Below are 15,788 nucleotides of genomic sequence, written 5' to 3' on the forward strand. Positions count from 1 at the left end.
ATATTTTAGTGCACTAGAAAGCACTAAGTGTATTAAAAAGCATGCTTAAAGATTTTTGGTGTGATATCACAAATTTTTAAGAAAATTGTCGAGACAAAATTTTTTCTGGGGAATTTATTTTATCGCAAAGTTTCTTTTTTTTTATTCAATAAGTAGTTTTCTTTATGTTGTAATATTTGTTTTTACACATTAAACGGCATAGTAATAATTAAATAATACCGATATATTATCGTAGACGAGGTGCGAACACAGTAATAAGTGACTAATAACACACTAATACACTAAAAGTAGTAATAATTACAATTTAAGAAATTACATTTAATAAAGTATAATAAGTTTAAGGTAATTTAATGAAGCAATAATCGCAGTGTTGCCAGGTTTGGAATGAATGATACGGTGTCTATAAAATGATCGTATAAAATAATAACAGTCGATTGTACAGTAAAATAATAAACTATAAATTATATTGTAATTTCTGCCAGTTCTGCAGTGGTTACTTTATATTATATTTTACAATATGCATATTAATAGTGAAATATACAATACACAAGTCACAAAAATAATAATAATACATTTTTTACAATATGTCATTATACAATTGTCAATTCACTAATACAATAATAATAATAATAATAATAATAAAAACATGGTATTACTCCAAACATAGTATTTCAACTATTTTCCGCCAAACCTGAAATAAATTATACATAATATAGTAGTTTAAAAAAATAATATAAATTAAGTGGGTAAAAAATGTATTTGTATTTTTTTATTCATTCAACGTTCTCGTGTGTTTGTGTGTCGGTTAGTTATTGTGTTGTATTACGTAAAAAATTAAAATGATTACAAATTGTAGTGATAGTTAAGATTCTAAATTGATATAGATATAAAATATCTATGGTTCAGAACATAATTTGCGAAATATTATTTTTAATTTTTTGATATTGTTTGATATTGTTGATATTCTTTCAAAATCCATTATTTTTATGTTTTTTAAACTTAAATAACTTTTTTTGTAGTTCAGATATCGAAAAAACTATATTCCTTAATTATAGTTCTAGATCCGCGCCTGGTTATAACTATAGGGTATTTTTATTTATGTATCACACAAAGAGTGATTGACGAAAAATTTTAAAGTCACATGAGATTTAGAACTCGTATGATAAAATAATGATATATGACTATATGTTGATATACATGATATTACCGTTAACGTTAACCATCGCCTCGAAAGATTTTCGTCCAAGAGAATTGGACGCCACGCACTTATATTTACCACTGTCCGTTCTTTCCACTTTAGATATAATCAATGTATTGTTTTGAAATACCTGCAGTAATTCATTTTTTATGGATTAATATTTACATATCAATATATACAATTTATTTCAACGTATTTTTACTTTTGACCCCTCAAAGTACCACCTAGATTCACTTTCTTTTCAGAAAAGATAATACATTGAAGGAAATCTAAGCAGTTTTACTGTCCTAAAATGTGACGACATTCACAAAAAAAAATACGAATACTCTCAGAATCTAAAAATTATTATTAGTAGTAATCAAATTTCTTCTTAACTTAAACAGTTTGAGCGAGATTTGGTGGTGGGATTTTGTCCTACATTCTTTATAGGTTGAGGAGCAGGAGTAAAGTTGCATCAAATAGAAAATATTTGCAACGGGGCAAAATTATTGGGAAAATTATTCCTAAAAAGTTTTAGTTTATGCAATAAATATAAAGTAAATAACTAACAGAAAATTTTTTAACAATAGTGCACGATTATGCGTACAAGCTGATTTTTTACCGGGTTTTCCCGATAGATCAATATCGTATATCTTAAAATTATCATACCTGAACTCTTTGGCCAAGTTCTAGTTCGATGTCGTCTCTGGCCCACGTTATAAAAGGTTCCGGGTCTCCTACGGCTTTGCACGAGAGTTGTAACTGTTCACCGACTGAAACCGTCTTGTTCTGTGGTGCCACGATTATTTCCGGAGACCCTGTATGTACAACAATATAATACACTCGTCAAAATCATCAGATTATTAAATAAAACAACTCGTTCTCGACACCATCTGTCAAACAATAGTACCCATTAAGGCAAAACGCACTAATAACCGGCTGTACAACAATAAATATAGGTAAAGCACTGTTGTACACAATATTATACTATGTAGATTATAGCATATAATATTATGTTATATATTTTTATATCTTTTATTTAATTAGAATCATTACTCACTGCAATTAAAATCGTTTTCGGTTATTTCTTTCAATGGTTTTTTTTCGCTCATTTCTACGGGAAAATGACATGACGGGTCGTTATCCCCGAGTACATCACGCTGGGGGTAATTTTTCTTCAGCACGTTTACAAACAACAGAATATTGCAATCGCACGTCAACGGGTTATTGTCAAGCTGTCTATATTAGAAAGAATTTATGTTTTGTTTAGAGAAATATATAATTCAGATAATGAAAGTATAGCGATTATTATAATATTAATAAAATATTATATATTGTAGGCAGTTCATGCCGACTTACAAAAGACTCAACGACGTTAATGAATCGAATGTTCCAGGTGGAATATTTATTATCATATTGTGGTCTAAATACCTATTATAAAATATAAAATGTTATTTTCACTCGGCTATACAATACGATCACATGAAAAATGAGTTTAATAGGTACTTACAGACTATTCAGTTTTGTAAGTCCCTTAAACATTTCCAAATCGAGCTTATGAATGTTGTTGTAATCCAATTGTAATACTCTCAAGTTCGCCAAGTTATTAAAAGCCCCAGTCTCGATGTTTTCGATTTTATTTCTATGCAAGAATCTAATAATTAAATAATTTATTATATAGATAATATATAGGTAATAATATTTTATAAATAAATATATAATCATTAGTTATTTGTTAATTTATATTCTTACAATGCCCGAAGTTTCGAAAGGTTTGCAAATGCACCATTTTTCACTTCACTTATATTATTTTTGCTCAAATATCTGAAAATATGTTTACATTCTGCATTAAAATTAATTAATTATGTCGATGCATTTCAATGTGTTTATATTAGGTATATTATATAATATATACTTATATTATTCATGTTACGTGTATTGTATAAGTATTATACAATATATATTATATAAATATAAAATGTCATATTCACTCGGCTATACCTACAATAAGATCACATGAAAAATGTGTTTAATACTTACAGTCTATTCAGTTTAGTAAGTCCCTTAAACATTTTCGAACCAAGTTTATGAATATTGTTGTCATCCAAAGATAATATTTTCAAACTCGTTAAGTTATTAAAAGCCCCAGTCTCGATGTTTTCGATTTTATTTTCACCCAAGAATCTGATAATTAAATAATTAATTATATAGATAATATTATATGGGTAAGATAATAATATAATATAAATATATAATCACTAGCTATTTGTTATTTATAATCTTACAATATCCGAAGCTTCGAAAGATTTGCAAATGCACCATTTTTCACTTCACTTATATTATTGATGCTCAAATATCTGAAAATATGTTTACATTTTGGATTAAAATTAATTAATTATGTCTATGAATTTCAAAGTGTTTATATTTGGTATATTATATATATTCTTTATATTGTGTGTACTGTAGGATACGATCACATGAAAAATGTGTTAAATAGGTACTTACAGTGTATTCAGTTTTGTAAGTCCCTTAAACATTTCGAAATCGAGCTTATGAATGTTGTTGTCATCCAAGTTTAATTCTTGCAAACTCGTTAAGTTATTAAAAGCTCCAGTCTCGATGTTTTCGATTTTATTTCTATGCAAGAATCTAATGATTAAATAATTTATTATATAGATAATATATAGGTTATAATATTTTATAAATAAATATATAATCACTAGCTATTTGTTAATTTATATTCTTACAATGCCTGAAGCTGCGAAAGGTTTGCAAATGCACCATTTTTCACTTCACTTATATTATTTTTGATCAAATATCTGAAAATATGTTTACATTCTGGATTATAATTAAATTAATAATGTCTATGCATTTCAAGTGTTTATATTAGGTATATTATAACTCATAAGGTCTCTAACTCTGTCAGATGAGCTAATGATTCGATATCTCTGATTTCATTATAGCTCAAGTCCATAGAATATACAATACAATTTGTTTAATTATTATCATATTATTATCATTTTTTTTGTACTTAGGTACCTACAGATATCGATCATGTGTAATATACCGATATAATAAATTATTGTTTTCATTAATATCGAAGCCTCCACGAGTTATTATAAAAAATTTTAATTTTTCCCTAATACTCTCATGTTCATTTTGGGACTTAAAAGTTAAAAAGTTAAAACATTCGTAGAATTCGGTGTAAATGCACTGGGTAGTATGACTACACGTATTGTCATATATAAATTTTTCAAACGATTATATTAATGTTAAGTGAACCACTATCTTTGACAGCTGGTGTTATAACATTGGTATTATCTTTCGTATAGTCGACTTACAGCTCTTTGGTATCCGGAGGTATGCGGTCGGGTATCTTGTCCAGGTTTTGCTTATAGCATTTAACATTATATTTTTCACACGTGCATCCGTCCGGGCACTCGGCGGTGATCGATGGAAACGACGACAAGGAGAATATCAACAGCAAAAGTAGCAGCACCATAGTCCTCCGTAAAAAAGCGGCGGCGGCGTCATCTTGATGCATTGGGAGAGTCATCGCTTGGGCTTGTTCCAAAGCACAGTCTACAGAATATCACTTACCACTGCATAACGTGTAATAGAAAATAATATACAATACTGAACCTGTTTTTAGTGAAGTTTTTTTTTTTGTAATAATTTAAATTTACAACGATTACGAATAACATGTACTTTTTACTGTTTGGATATTATATGTCATATAATAAAAACACCTAATTTGTAGGTATTATAATAGAGAGGGTTAGCCTTAAAGAGTTAAAGTGAGGAATGTTATTAAAAATTGATGTACCTACCTAATCTATGCAACTTATCTATTAATGTTTATAATATATCAATACATAATTTATATTTTTTAGTCAAAATTTGATTACAGTAGAACTCCGATTATCCAGACTAATTAATGTCAAGGTTGGTCCGGATAAGCAAATATCCGGATGATTGACATATGGCATTTTAAAAGATATATAGTGACATTGTAACACGACAATTCACTCGTTAAAACAATAAAAGACTAAACTGTGTGACTATTAGAAAACAACTGACCATTGCCGCAATTCTCTGTGTTTTGTTGGAAGTTGTTTTACAATAATTCAGTTTTTAAGTGAGTTATGACCATTTTTAATTTATATTTATGATCCACGCTATAACTCACTTAAAAGTTGAATTATCGTAAAAAACTTCTAAAAAAACACAGATAATGTTCTTACCATCCAGTTTTATAATAGGTCGATTTGCTTTAATTTTTAAACTAATGGCATAAAACTTGAATTTCTGAGCGTAAATTTGGTATGTTACGCTTTTGTCAGACGGAAAAAAAAACATGCGGGTGTAACGTCCTCTTAAAAGACTGACCTTTTTTTTCGTCTGGTCAATTGGACGTCCGTTTGATTGGCGTTCGGATAATCGGAGTTCTACTGTATTAAGTAATAAATTGTTCATGTTTATTTTGCAAGTATACAATTTAAAAGATATAATGTGTTAAATTTAGATTTTATTATATTTTCGTTACATATATTGATATAAATTATAATGATAATAAATAATACAAAACAATTTCGTACATATATGTTGTTTTGAGATCATTGATATTCTATAACAAGGTATTATTAAAGTTACCTTATGTGTTACTACTTATGTATTTAGATGATTTATTTTATTATAAATAGTATATTAGTTATTGTTCTATAAATTGAAACTTACAGTTATATGTACTATATGTACTTAATTAGTAGGTAACAACTACGATAACTACCTTCCAAATAGACCAATTTAATTTTATCAAAGCACGACTCAGGTGAGAGTATTCTTTATCTGCTGTTGATATATTATGTTATTTAATATGGTGAAAATATTATTCGCGCGTAATGATATTTTAACGACGTTCAGGAATTGAGCTGTATGGCCAATTAAGTGAACTTTGTTCTGTTCGTGCACATAGCAGATATCGATTAATCACATTTTAGCCATAAATACCCACAATGCGATTTATAATAAAAAATATACTAATACACATAGCTCAAAATTGCAATGTTTTTCACAAAACTAAAATTTTCATATACCTAACCAAGTTGCTCACTGGCGCTAATCCACTTAATTCATCCAGCCCGAACGATCATGTAAAAGGTACCAATCCTTTTAATAATAATCGGAAGGTTGGACACACTTTGCGGTCGCCGTAATGAATAAGAGGATCAGGCAAGTAAAAATAATCAACCAAGATATGGATATCACGAGCTTAATATTTCACACAAAAATGTAAATAATGACATAAATAAAATATACAAATAACTCACGACACCGTGACAATGAATTATGGTATGACGAGGGACCTGGTGAGTTTAATTTTTGACGATGGACGATGACCGACGTGATGAGGATATTTTGAAGAAGAATATGTTGTATGTAAGACGGCGAAACCGCACGAACTTAATACGCGGATTTAGGACGGCGATACCGCACGAACTAATCAATATAAATAATACAAAAATGAAAAACCACACAAGAAGGCGGAATACATAAATTCATTTGAGACGGAAAAATTATTGTTACGCAGTGACCACGACTTAATCACATACGCAACAAAACTCGAGCACCGTACTGTGTTTGTGTCATAATAATGCCGATCATAACGCTGAACGCGTACGGCCCGGCATTGTACTTTGTTCTACGCGGATAAAACCCCACCGAATATATAATTTACATTCACTATGATGCATTTATGCAACAAGTATGTTAGATATTATATTATATTGTTATTATTTGTATGTGTATAAACATGTATTATTTATGTAATACATAAGTATATTCGTGCAGTTATTATTATACAGTTAACTTGCCTAAATGATCAGCTGATAAAATTGTTTTAACCTAATTTTGTTGTTTTACATTGTAGTTGAATGTTCTACTTTTAAGATAATTTTTTAATTTATCTTTTAAAAATATCAAACTGTTGTATCAGATTTTGATTTTATTGTGCATATAAATTATCAAAATCCATATCAATCTGAAAAAGTGTGAATGTTTAATTCTAAACTTATTTTAAATAAAATTTGGTATAAGTGAAATAAGGATTTAGTGCGGAATATTAATATGAATTAATTAAAAACCTATTCTATATTATATATAGTTCAACTTTCAAACTATGTGGCCCTTCAAGTTTTTCAGAGTTGGGTATTAAAGATTGTTTTTATCAATACTTTGTTTTTGTAAACGATAAGTTGCAATTTCTGCACACAGCTTATATAAAGTTATTTCAGGATCAATGATGTGCTTTAGCCAATTTATTGAATCCAAAATGTCTATTTATTTAATAATTATACGAGTAAATACTAAATTGGTAATTTTACAAAAAATTATATTAAATTGTCTGTTTTAAAGAATTTAATGAAAAATTATTGGTTAAAAGAATTAAATTTAGTTTATTAGAAAGAAACCTAACCATCTTCGTGATTTCTCTTTTAATATTTCAATATTTATCCTACAGTTTACCTCGATTAGGATTAACTTAAAATATGGAATGAGATAAACAAACTCAGATTCTGAAGGGAATAATTCTACTATACCTATTATGTTAACTTCAAAATAATTAGGTAAATAATATTTGATTATTAGTATTATTATTTTATGGTTTTAATATTAATGGTTGTATTATAAAACAACTAGCATAATAATTAATAATCATTAATCAAATATACATTGTGTTCTTAATAAGTACCCTACATCATTCTGAATATCGCACTTAGGAAAAAACTTCATACCTTTTGCAATTTTTGAAATTTAGGACCTGTTAATTTTTATTTGCAACTTCTGTTTTGATCATCTTTTATCACTACTCCACAAAGCCGATTTCTCATTTTTTGCAAAATGTACCATTTGTAACGGATAGTATCCGTTTATTCACAACACATAAATATCATTAAATATGAATATTGAATAGTTAAAATTAGGAATAAGCAAGTAGGTAAACGACCCCCCTAAACAATTTGGCAATAGTTAAATTGCAAATATACAAATACAATAAAAGGTTAAAGGGTTTATCATGTAGTCAAAATAACCGAGTGGTTATATATAAGTAAAAAATCTGGTATCAATCTCTGATATTTCAGATAAATTCAATTGAAAAGTTTATTCCAAATTTCAAGTTTGAACGCGGTTTGTAGTTTTTGAGAAGTAGAGATGACTAAGTGAGTGGTATTTGGCTTGTTTATATAATATTATTTTCTGACTGTTGTTGCAATTGCCATGACAACCAAATGATAACAAAGATGAAATTAATATTATAAAATTATAGTCTAACGTTGTAGTGCCTAAAAACTAGCAACCGATATTTGATATCCATAAATTCATTGCCTTAGCAACCTTGTTAAGGGACCTGCTCATGTTTCGTTAATAAGTTAGTATCGCAATAATGAGCTCAGCTTAGTATTTACTATTTATACAATTAAATAACATGTACCTACTCTACCTTTTATCTGTAGTTATATGAATATTTCATAGTAAGTTTATAATATAATATTAAACATAATAATATATATTATTATTAGGTTCTTAGACTTTTAGTGCAACTTTTCAGATCTTACCTATTTAAATCATAATGTTATCGTGATACAGTGAACTGTAGTTTCAAAGATTATTACAGCCGAGAAGTAAACCATTAATAGTTGTAAACTAAATAGTAATTGTAATACGACAATCATAAAATTACGTATTATTGTGTTAATTGACAATGTATTTATATATTTATAACTTATAAGTAATTATTAAATAATCTATGATTATATAGTAAAACTGTTTTAGATTCAGACTTCAGATGATATTGTATCTGCTTATTAAATCCTTAGTACCCACACTTTAATATTATGGAGTGAAACTTGTATACAAATTATTGTTATGTTGACTTCTAGGCTCTTAACAATCGATTTGTATAAAAATATTCATCATCAATCTAAAATATTTTTTTATGAATCAGTTATTATAGTATAATATTATCATCATATCCAAATGGATATACGAAAAAAAAATTTATTTTCTCTTCTTTAAAAGAAACAGAATCCTCAATTTTATTTAGTATAATCAATAATATTTCATATTCTAATTAGGTAGGTACTTGTTACTTTCAGAATCTATTATTATTCAATAATTTATTAAATATTTATAATTTCAATTATTAACGTTAGGAAAGAAAACGTAAAAGTAATTTTACGTCATCAAAATACCTTTGTACTAACATCTCGTATAATTATAATTTTCGTTCAATTTCCACACATACTATTATATCATAAAACTGTTTAAAAATGGATCGATGATTATTCTGTACCTGCTCATTGTATAATTTTTAGGCTCTGGTCAAAACACAGAGTCTGGTTTTTATTTTGTTTCTGGTTTAAAACAATTATTATTACTCTATAAAGTGCAAGTATAATAATATTATTAACATTAGAAAGCAGGACGAAATAATATTGAGATCGATTAATTTAAATAGACAATGATTTCGAAAAACTTACACGTTTTTCTGTTAGGATAATGTACGACATATAATCAATAATGTAATCTGTAATAAAAACACCTAATATATATTTATTAGCATACAAAGGGTTAGTCTGATAGAGTAAAAGCGAGAAATGTTATTAAAAATTGGTGTACCTACCTAATGTATGCAACTTAATTAAAGTAGGTATATATTAATACAAATTTCTGTAGCCTATTAAGTACGTACATCATTCATTGACGCTGTGACTATGATCCAGGTATTTTTTTTGGGGGGGCTATAACATTCCGTAGAATTCAAAGCAGGAGTTCCATCTAGTCCACTAATAACATAATGTAAACCATATAATACAACTATACTCCTATATTGAAAATTTAACTTAAATTTATTGTAGGAATAAAGTAATATTATAGAATAGTAATACGGCGTATTGTGTAGACAAAATAGCTACATGAATGCTTGAATTATACTTTGATGCTCGGTACAAACAACAAAGTCAAAAAAGACCATTTTTGACTTCGTATGTTGCATTTCTTCAAGTGACTCCTTGAAAAGAATAACAATATTATTAAATATATGAAAATATGATAATTAAGTATGTTAAGAAATTCAAAAATAACAGAACTTTAAAATTCCATTATTTAAAGAAAATTGGACTGATCAAGCTTAGAGATCACTCTGTATATTCCAAGTAATAAGTATTTATCTCAAGAAGGGAAATCTTATATATACAATACACAATACCTACCAATTTTAATTTAGTGGGGTTTTTATTCATTTATTATTATGAAGGTACAATTATGAAGAAACCAGTACGTACAAGGTTGTACGTATGAATAAAAAGTGTAGCTATATTAGTTACAAGCTTTATACGAATACATAATAATATATAGTTATATATTATATTACCCCTGTATTATATGTATGTAAAAGAGTGTTTTTATTTTTTAGATTAAGATTTTGTTTTTTTTTGTGAGAGAAATATTGATAATAATGAACAAATAATCCCAAAAAGGTTAGAATAGTAGATTGTATATTAAATAGGTATAGGTGAACTCTACTGAGAAATATAAAATTAACGAGATAACAACCGATGGTCATGTTTTTTTAGTTCCGTAGTGACCGTCGTCTGATGCACATGTGCTTATCGCTGTGTCCCTCGTACAATTAGTGCTATCCAACGTGTTCATCATTTTTTTTTTTTTTTTTTTTTTTAATAAAATAAATGTGTTATGCTCGTCAATGTGTCGTTAACGTTTTTTTCTCTTTAGTTATTTTCCATACCGAATTTCACCGAGTGTTTAAACGTATACTTCCAACGACTAAAATATTAATTCAAATAATCTATTTATTCTACAATTATTACACAACACTACTGTTACAGTTGCGCTGTGTTTTTATCTAAGGCCGTTGCCCGACGGTCTAATTACCTTAATCACCCATCGCTATCGTCACAATGTCTACTACGCATACCACTATCAAAAACAAAAATAATTCCAACACACGGTCTATCAAATCAAAACAAAGATAAAACAATCTAGAATAATAATTCGAATAAAACGAATATAATCAACAACTCAAATACGTCGCTGCCAAATTCCGCTGAAAAAAATGGATAGACTATTAAAACGACAAAAAGAAATTCAAGCTCTTCATACACAACCTCGGATGCACCGCTGTCACCCCAAGAGAGCCGACATGTCAACAAAAAACTATTCTCGTCAAGAAATCGCTACGAAGTATTCAGTTCAATGGAACAATCACCCAACCCCTCTGCCGAGGACGCACAGACTTAATTTACAGAACCTGTAGATAATACAATTATTAAACATATTATGCCTCCCCTATTTCCATAAAAGGCGTGGACAATTTTCCTGGCGTGTACACAAAACTGATTGACCTGATTGGTGTTGATAATTTCCACTGCAAATCAACAGCCGACCGACAAAAAATTCAAACAACAAATCCTGAGTCGTATAGAGCGGTTGTTCAATTTCTGAGAAAAGAAAATGCAGAATTCCAAACTTACCAACTTCAAGAGGATAAACCAATTTGAGTGGTAATTCGTAATATACACCCAACCACACCTTGTGAGTTAATAAAAGAAGAGCTAGTCTTGCGATTATTTGAGGTCAGACAAGTAACACCAGTCCTGCACAGACTCAACAAAAACCCGTTACCTCTCTTCTTCGTTGACTTAGAACCAATGACTCACTCAAACGAAATTTTCCAACTCACTTCTTTACTTCACACTAAAATTATTGTTGAATAACCTTACAAACCCAAAACAATCTCTCAATGTGAGAACTGCCAGGATTACGGACATACCAAGGCCTACTGTGGGTACTCAACTCGCTGCGTACGCTGTGGTAATGACCATCATTCATCTCCTTGCCCAAATTCACGTGATGAACCCCCAAATGTGCTCTTTGCCAAGAAAATCATCCTGCGAGCTACAAAGGATGCTCAGTCTACAAAAATCTGCAACGTCGTAAGAACCCAAATACTATAAATAATAACAAACATTTAACTGTAAAAACAAATTATAATCTTAAATCTAAAAATGTACAAGATAGTCACCCGTCAAACCACTCCATGCATCTTCCTGCTCAATCAATAACTTATGCAGATGCAACTTCCGGCCTATCCTCCAAACCTACTCCACCTCCTCAAGATCCAGTCACACCCTCCTCAGCCACTGATATAAATACTCTGTTGACAAGTTTCTTAAGTGAATTCAAAACTCTTTTAAATCCATTAATTTCTCTACTTACAAAAGTAATCGCCAGTTTATTAGATAAAAAAAATGAATAACTCTATCACAAACAATTCCCTCTTAATTTTACTATTTAACGCAAATGGTCTCAAAAACCACATAAATGAGCTCCAATCTGTTTTGTACAATATTCGTATTGACATTGCATTGATAACAGAAACCCACTTCACTAAGTACTCTAAATTCCATATCCCAGGATTTAATCTAATAAAAACAAACAATCCAGATAATACAGCACATGGCGGATTAGCCTTACTAATTAAAACTTTCTTATTTTTTCAACCTCTTCCTGAATATTGCCATGATTACATTCAATCTTGCTTCATCCAAATTAAATTAAATAACATCCCAATCACCATAGGTTCTCTCTACTCCCCCCCCCTCGTCACAATATTACCAGAGCTTTACTTAATGATTTTTTCGGTTCAATTAAAAACAACTTCATTATCGGGAGTGATTATAATGCTAAACATCAAAGCTGGGACTGTCGTGTTAATAACCCTCGTGGTATTATTTTACACAGCTTTTCCAACGAAAAAAAAATTCAATATCCTCTCACCACCTGGACCTACTTATTGGTCTACCTCACTTGAAAAAAAAACCTGACATTCTTGATATTTTTGCCGCCAAGATACCCAGCAACATACATTTCTGTACTAAAAACATACTGGATTTAAACTGTGATCATTCCTCGGTTCTCCTAACTATTTCAGCCACGCCACTAGCACGTATTAAGCCATCCAAATTATTCTCATCCCTTACGGATCACATCACTGGACTGCCATTAAACCTGCTAAAACTGTTAATTCAAACAATATATTAAACTATAATTTAAATTACCCAATAATACCAGAAGAAATTCGAAGTTTAATTGTGTAAAAACGCAGAGCAAGAGCAAGATACCACCTCTCTCGTCTTCCTTCACACAAATCCGCCTATAATAACAAACTTGCTAATTCCTTGAAAAAAATCCTTACAAAACATAGAGCCAATGCTTTCGAGCAAAAATTGCACAACCTTTCTGTCGCTGACTGTTCCCTTTGGAAAGAAACTAAACAGCTTTTAAAATATAAATCTCCCTCTACTCCTCTTAAAAAAGCAGAAATTACACTAGCTATTAGTGACGCAGAAAAATCAGAAGTATTCAAAACGCATTTATCAAATATTTTTCAACCTCGTGCTGATATTCTAGACCCTCAACACATAGATAATGTTAGAAAATATTTAGACTCTCCGTTACGAAATGGACCTCCCGTGAAATACACTACACCAAACGAGGTCAAAAATATAATTTTAAAACACTCGAATAAAAAATCTCCCAGTTTTGACCTCATAACAGCTGAAAGTCACGGAAAACACCATTATTGCTGATTACGCTGATGACAAAGTTTTAATTTCAATTCATGAAAATCCCCTAATAGCCTCTGGTAACCTTCAAACTCATCTTAATCTTATTTCATCTTGCTACAACAAATGTAGAATAAAACTGAATCACGCAAAGTCAATTCATACCACCTTCACCTTGAAACATGGCCTCTGTCCTCCAGTTTCCTTGGAAAACATACCTATACCCGCTTCCGATATAGTTAAATATTTAGGCCTTACCTTAGACAAAAGATTGACCTAGAATCCACACATCCGATCCAAAAGATTAATTTTTAAACTCTCGTTCTCGTTTGCTCAAAACCTTGTTATCAAAAAATAAATGCACAAGCTTAAAAAATAAACTGCTAATTTACAAAGCATTTTTAAAACCAATCTGGACTTATGGTCTACAACTCTGGGGTGCAGCTAAGAAATCGAATCTTAATAAAATTCAATCTTATCAGAATATCACTCAACGTCAACTCACCAACGCTCCAACATACATTTCTAATTTAACACTCCACAACGATCTACATGTTAAAACGATTGAAGAGGAATCTGTTTTATATTACAAGCGATTCTTCTCACGTCTAGCAAACCATAATAACCCTCTAATCAGCAACCTAAATATCTCAACACTTCCCGATAATCCTCGCCGTCGACTGAAAAGGAGATGGTGTAGAGATATTTTTCTTAATCACTCACTCTTTCTCTCTCTCTAAAAAATAAGAAAAAAAAATATTATAGAATCGTTTTTTGATTAATTCATATTAATATTAGCTAATAATAATAATATTACTATTTACTTCTACACTAAATCCTTATTTCACTTGTTATCGTGAAGAAGTTTTATTGTAGTAAATTTCACTTGGGTTAATAGTGGCCAACACTATAAGTTATGAACGCGTGGCTTGCTTGTGCCTAGTGACCAAACCGGGCTTTTTTTTTTAACCATATTCCAAAAAATGTAACTAAGGTTGATTAGACCCATGATAAATTAAATAATGACCATCATTAAACCACAATTTTAAGTGCGTTAAATTCAAACTACAATGATTTTTTACATAGTAATTTAGGTGCATTTGACCAAATATAAAATAAAGGACTTAAAACACTCTTCTGGAAATACGGTAACCGGTAAGTTGAAATAATATATTATAATATTACAAAAAATAACTAAAATCGTATATGTAACTCATACAGCGATATACTAGATATGCAATTTTAATATTTTATACGATAGGTATATTGACTTTATTTTTATTATCAAATTTAGGTCTAAAAATAATAATAAACTAATAAATAGTATTTAGTTATGTTAGTTGTAAAGTCTTGTTTTTGTTATTTATACATACAAATGTCTAAAATATATGACTACTGTCCAATGTCCATACTATAAGAACTAAAAAACGACCGCAACAATTTTTCAACTAGCTGTTCTTTTCTACTACAGCCTTCCTCCAGTTTTATAGATTTAAATATTATATGATATACCTACCATGTACGTAATATATTAGTATGATATTTATATAATACCAATTTCCTATTTGTTTATAAATAATACACTTACCTACTATATTTCATTCTCAGACAAGATTGGACAACTTTTTGTAACGGAGCAAACTAACAAAAACGGCCCTTCTCAGAGTCACCACATTTGACATCTACAATATAGTCACAGACCTACCGTGACCAAAAAATGAAAGCCCGACCAATCAGAAATAGGCGACGCTTAAAGGCTGATTTCTAAATACATATTTTAAGTACAGACAAGAAAAGGATATCTATGAATAGAAGAGACGACACCGATTACGTAGATACCACTTTGACCTTTGTAAAACAAATTCCGGCTAAATTACAAAAGAAACCGTGCCGACTGTAAACACACCAATCAGCATACAGGTTTACTAGTCGGTACGGCGACGGGTATATATACGGGTGCACGC

General features: G+C 29.7%; 1 protein-coding gene across 1 annotated transcript; it reads right to left on the minus strand.

Annotated features, from left to right (window-relative positions):
• Positions 1-202: 202 nt before the first annotated feature.
• LOC100575453 (peroxidasin homolog) lies at positions 203-6,832 on the minus strand. The gene is made up of 13 exons (XM_008183530.3): positions 6,508-6,832; positions 4,519-4,779; positions 3,925-3,996; positions 3,683-3,826; positions 3,463-3,534; positions 3,218-3,361; positions 2,930-3,001; positions 2,688-2,831; positions 2,537-2,608; positions 2,238-2,416; positions 1,847-1,995; positions 1,208-1,328; positions 203-691 (listed from the first exon to the last, which is right to left on the minus strand). The coding sequence occupies exons 2-13, from the start codon at positions 4,731-4,733 to the stop codon at positions 672-674; spliced, it is 1,404 nt and encodes a 467-aa protein (XP_008181752.1). The 5' UTR covers positions 4,734-4,779; positions 6,508-6,832; the 3' UTR covers positions 203-671.
• Between the last annotated feature and the right edge of the window lie 8,956 nt (positions 6,833-15,788).

This window comes from Acyrthosiphon pisum, chromosome A2 (assembly GCF_005508785.2).
Source record: "Acyrthosiphon pisum isolate AL4f chromosome A2, pea_aphid_22Mar2018_4r6ur, whole genome shotgun sequence".
NCBI classification, from domain to species: domain Eukaryota; kingdom Metazoa; phylum Arthropoda; class Insecta; order Hemiptera; family Aphididae; genus Acyrthosiphon; species Acyrthosiphon pisum.

Coding starts and splice junctions, on each gene's coding strand:
- LOC100575453 (XM_008183530.3), bottom strand. CDS start 4,733: ATGACTCTCCCAATGCATCAAGATGACGCCGCCGCCGCTTTTTTACGG. Junction 3,997..4,518: donor CCTCCGGATACCAAAGAGCT/GTAAGTCGACTA, acceptor ACATATTTTCAG/ATATTTGATCAAAAATAATA. Junction 3,002..3,217: donor CTTACTAAACTGAATAGACT/GTAAGTATTAAA, acceptor ACATATTTTCAG/ATATTTGAGCAAAAATAATA.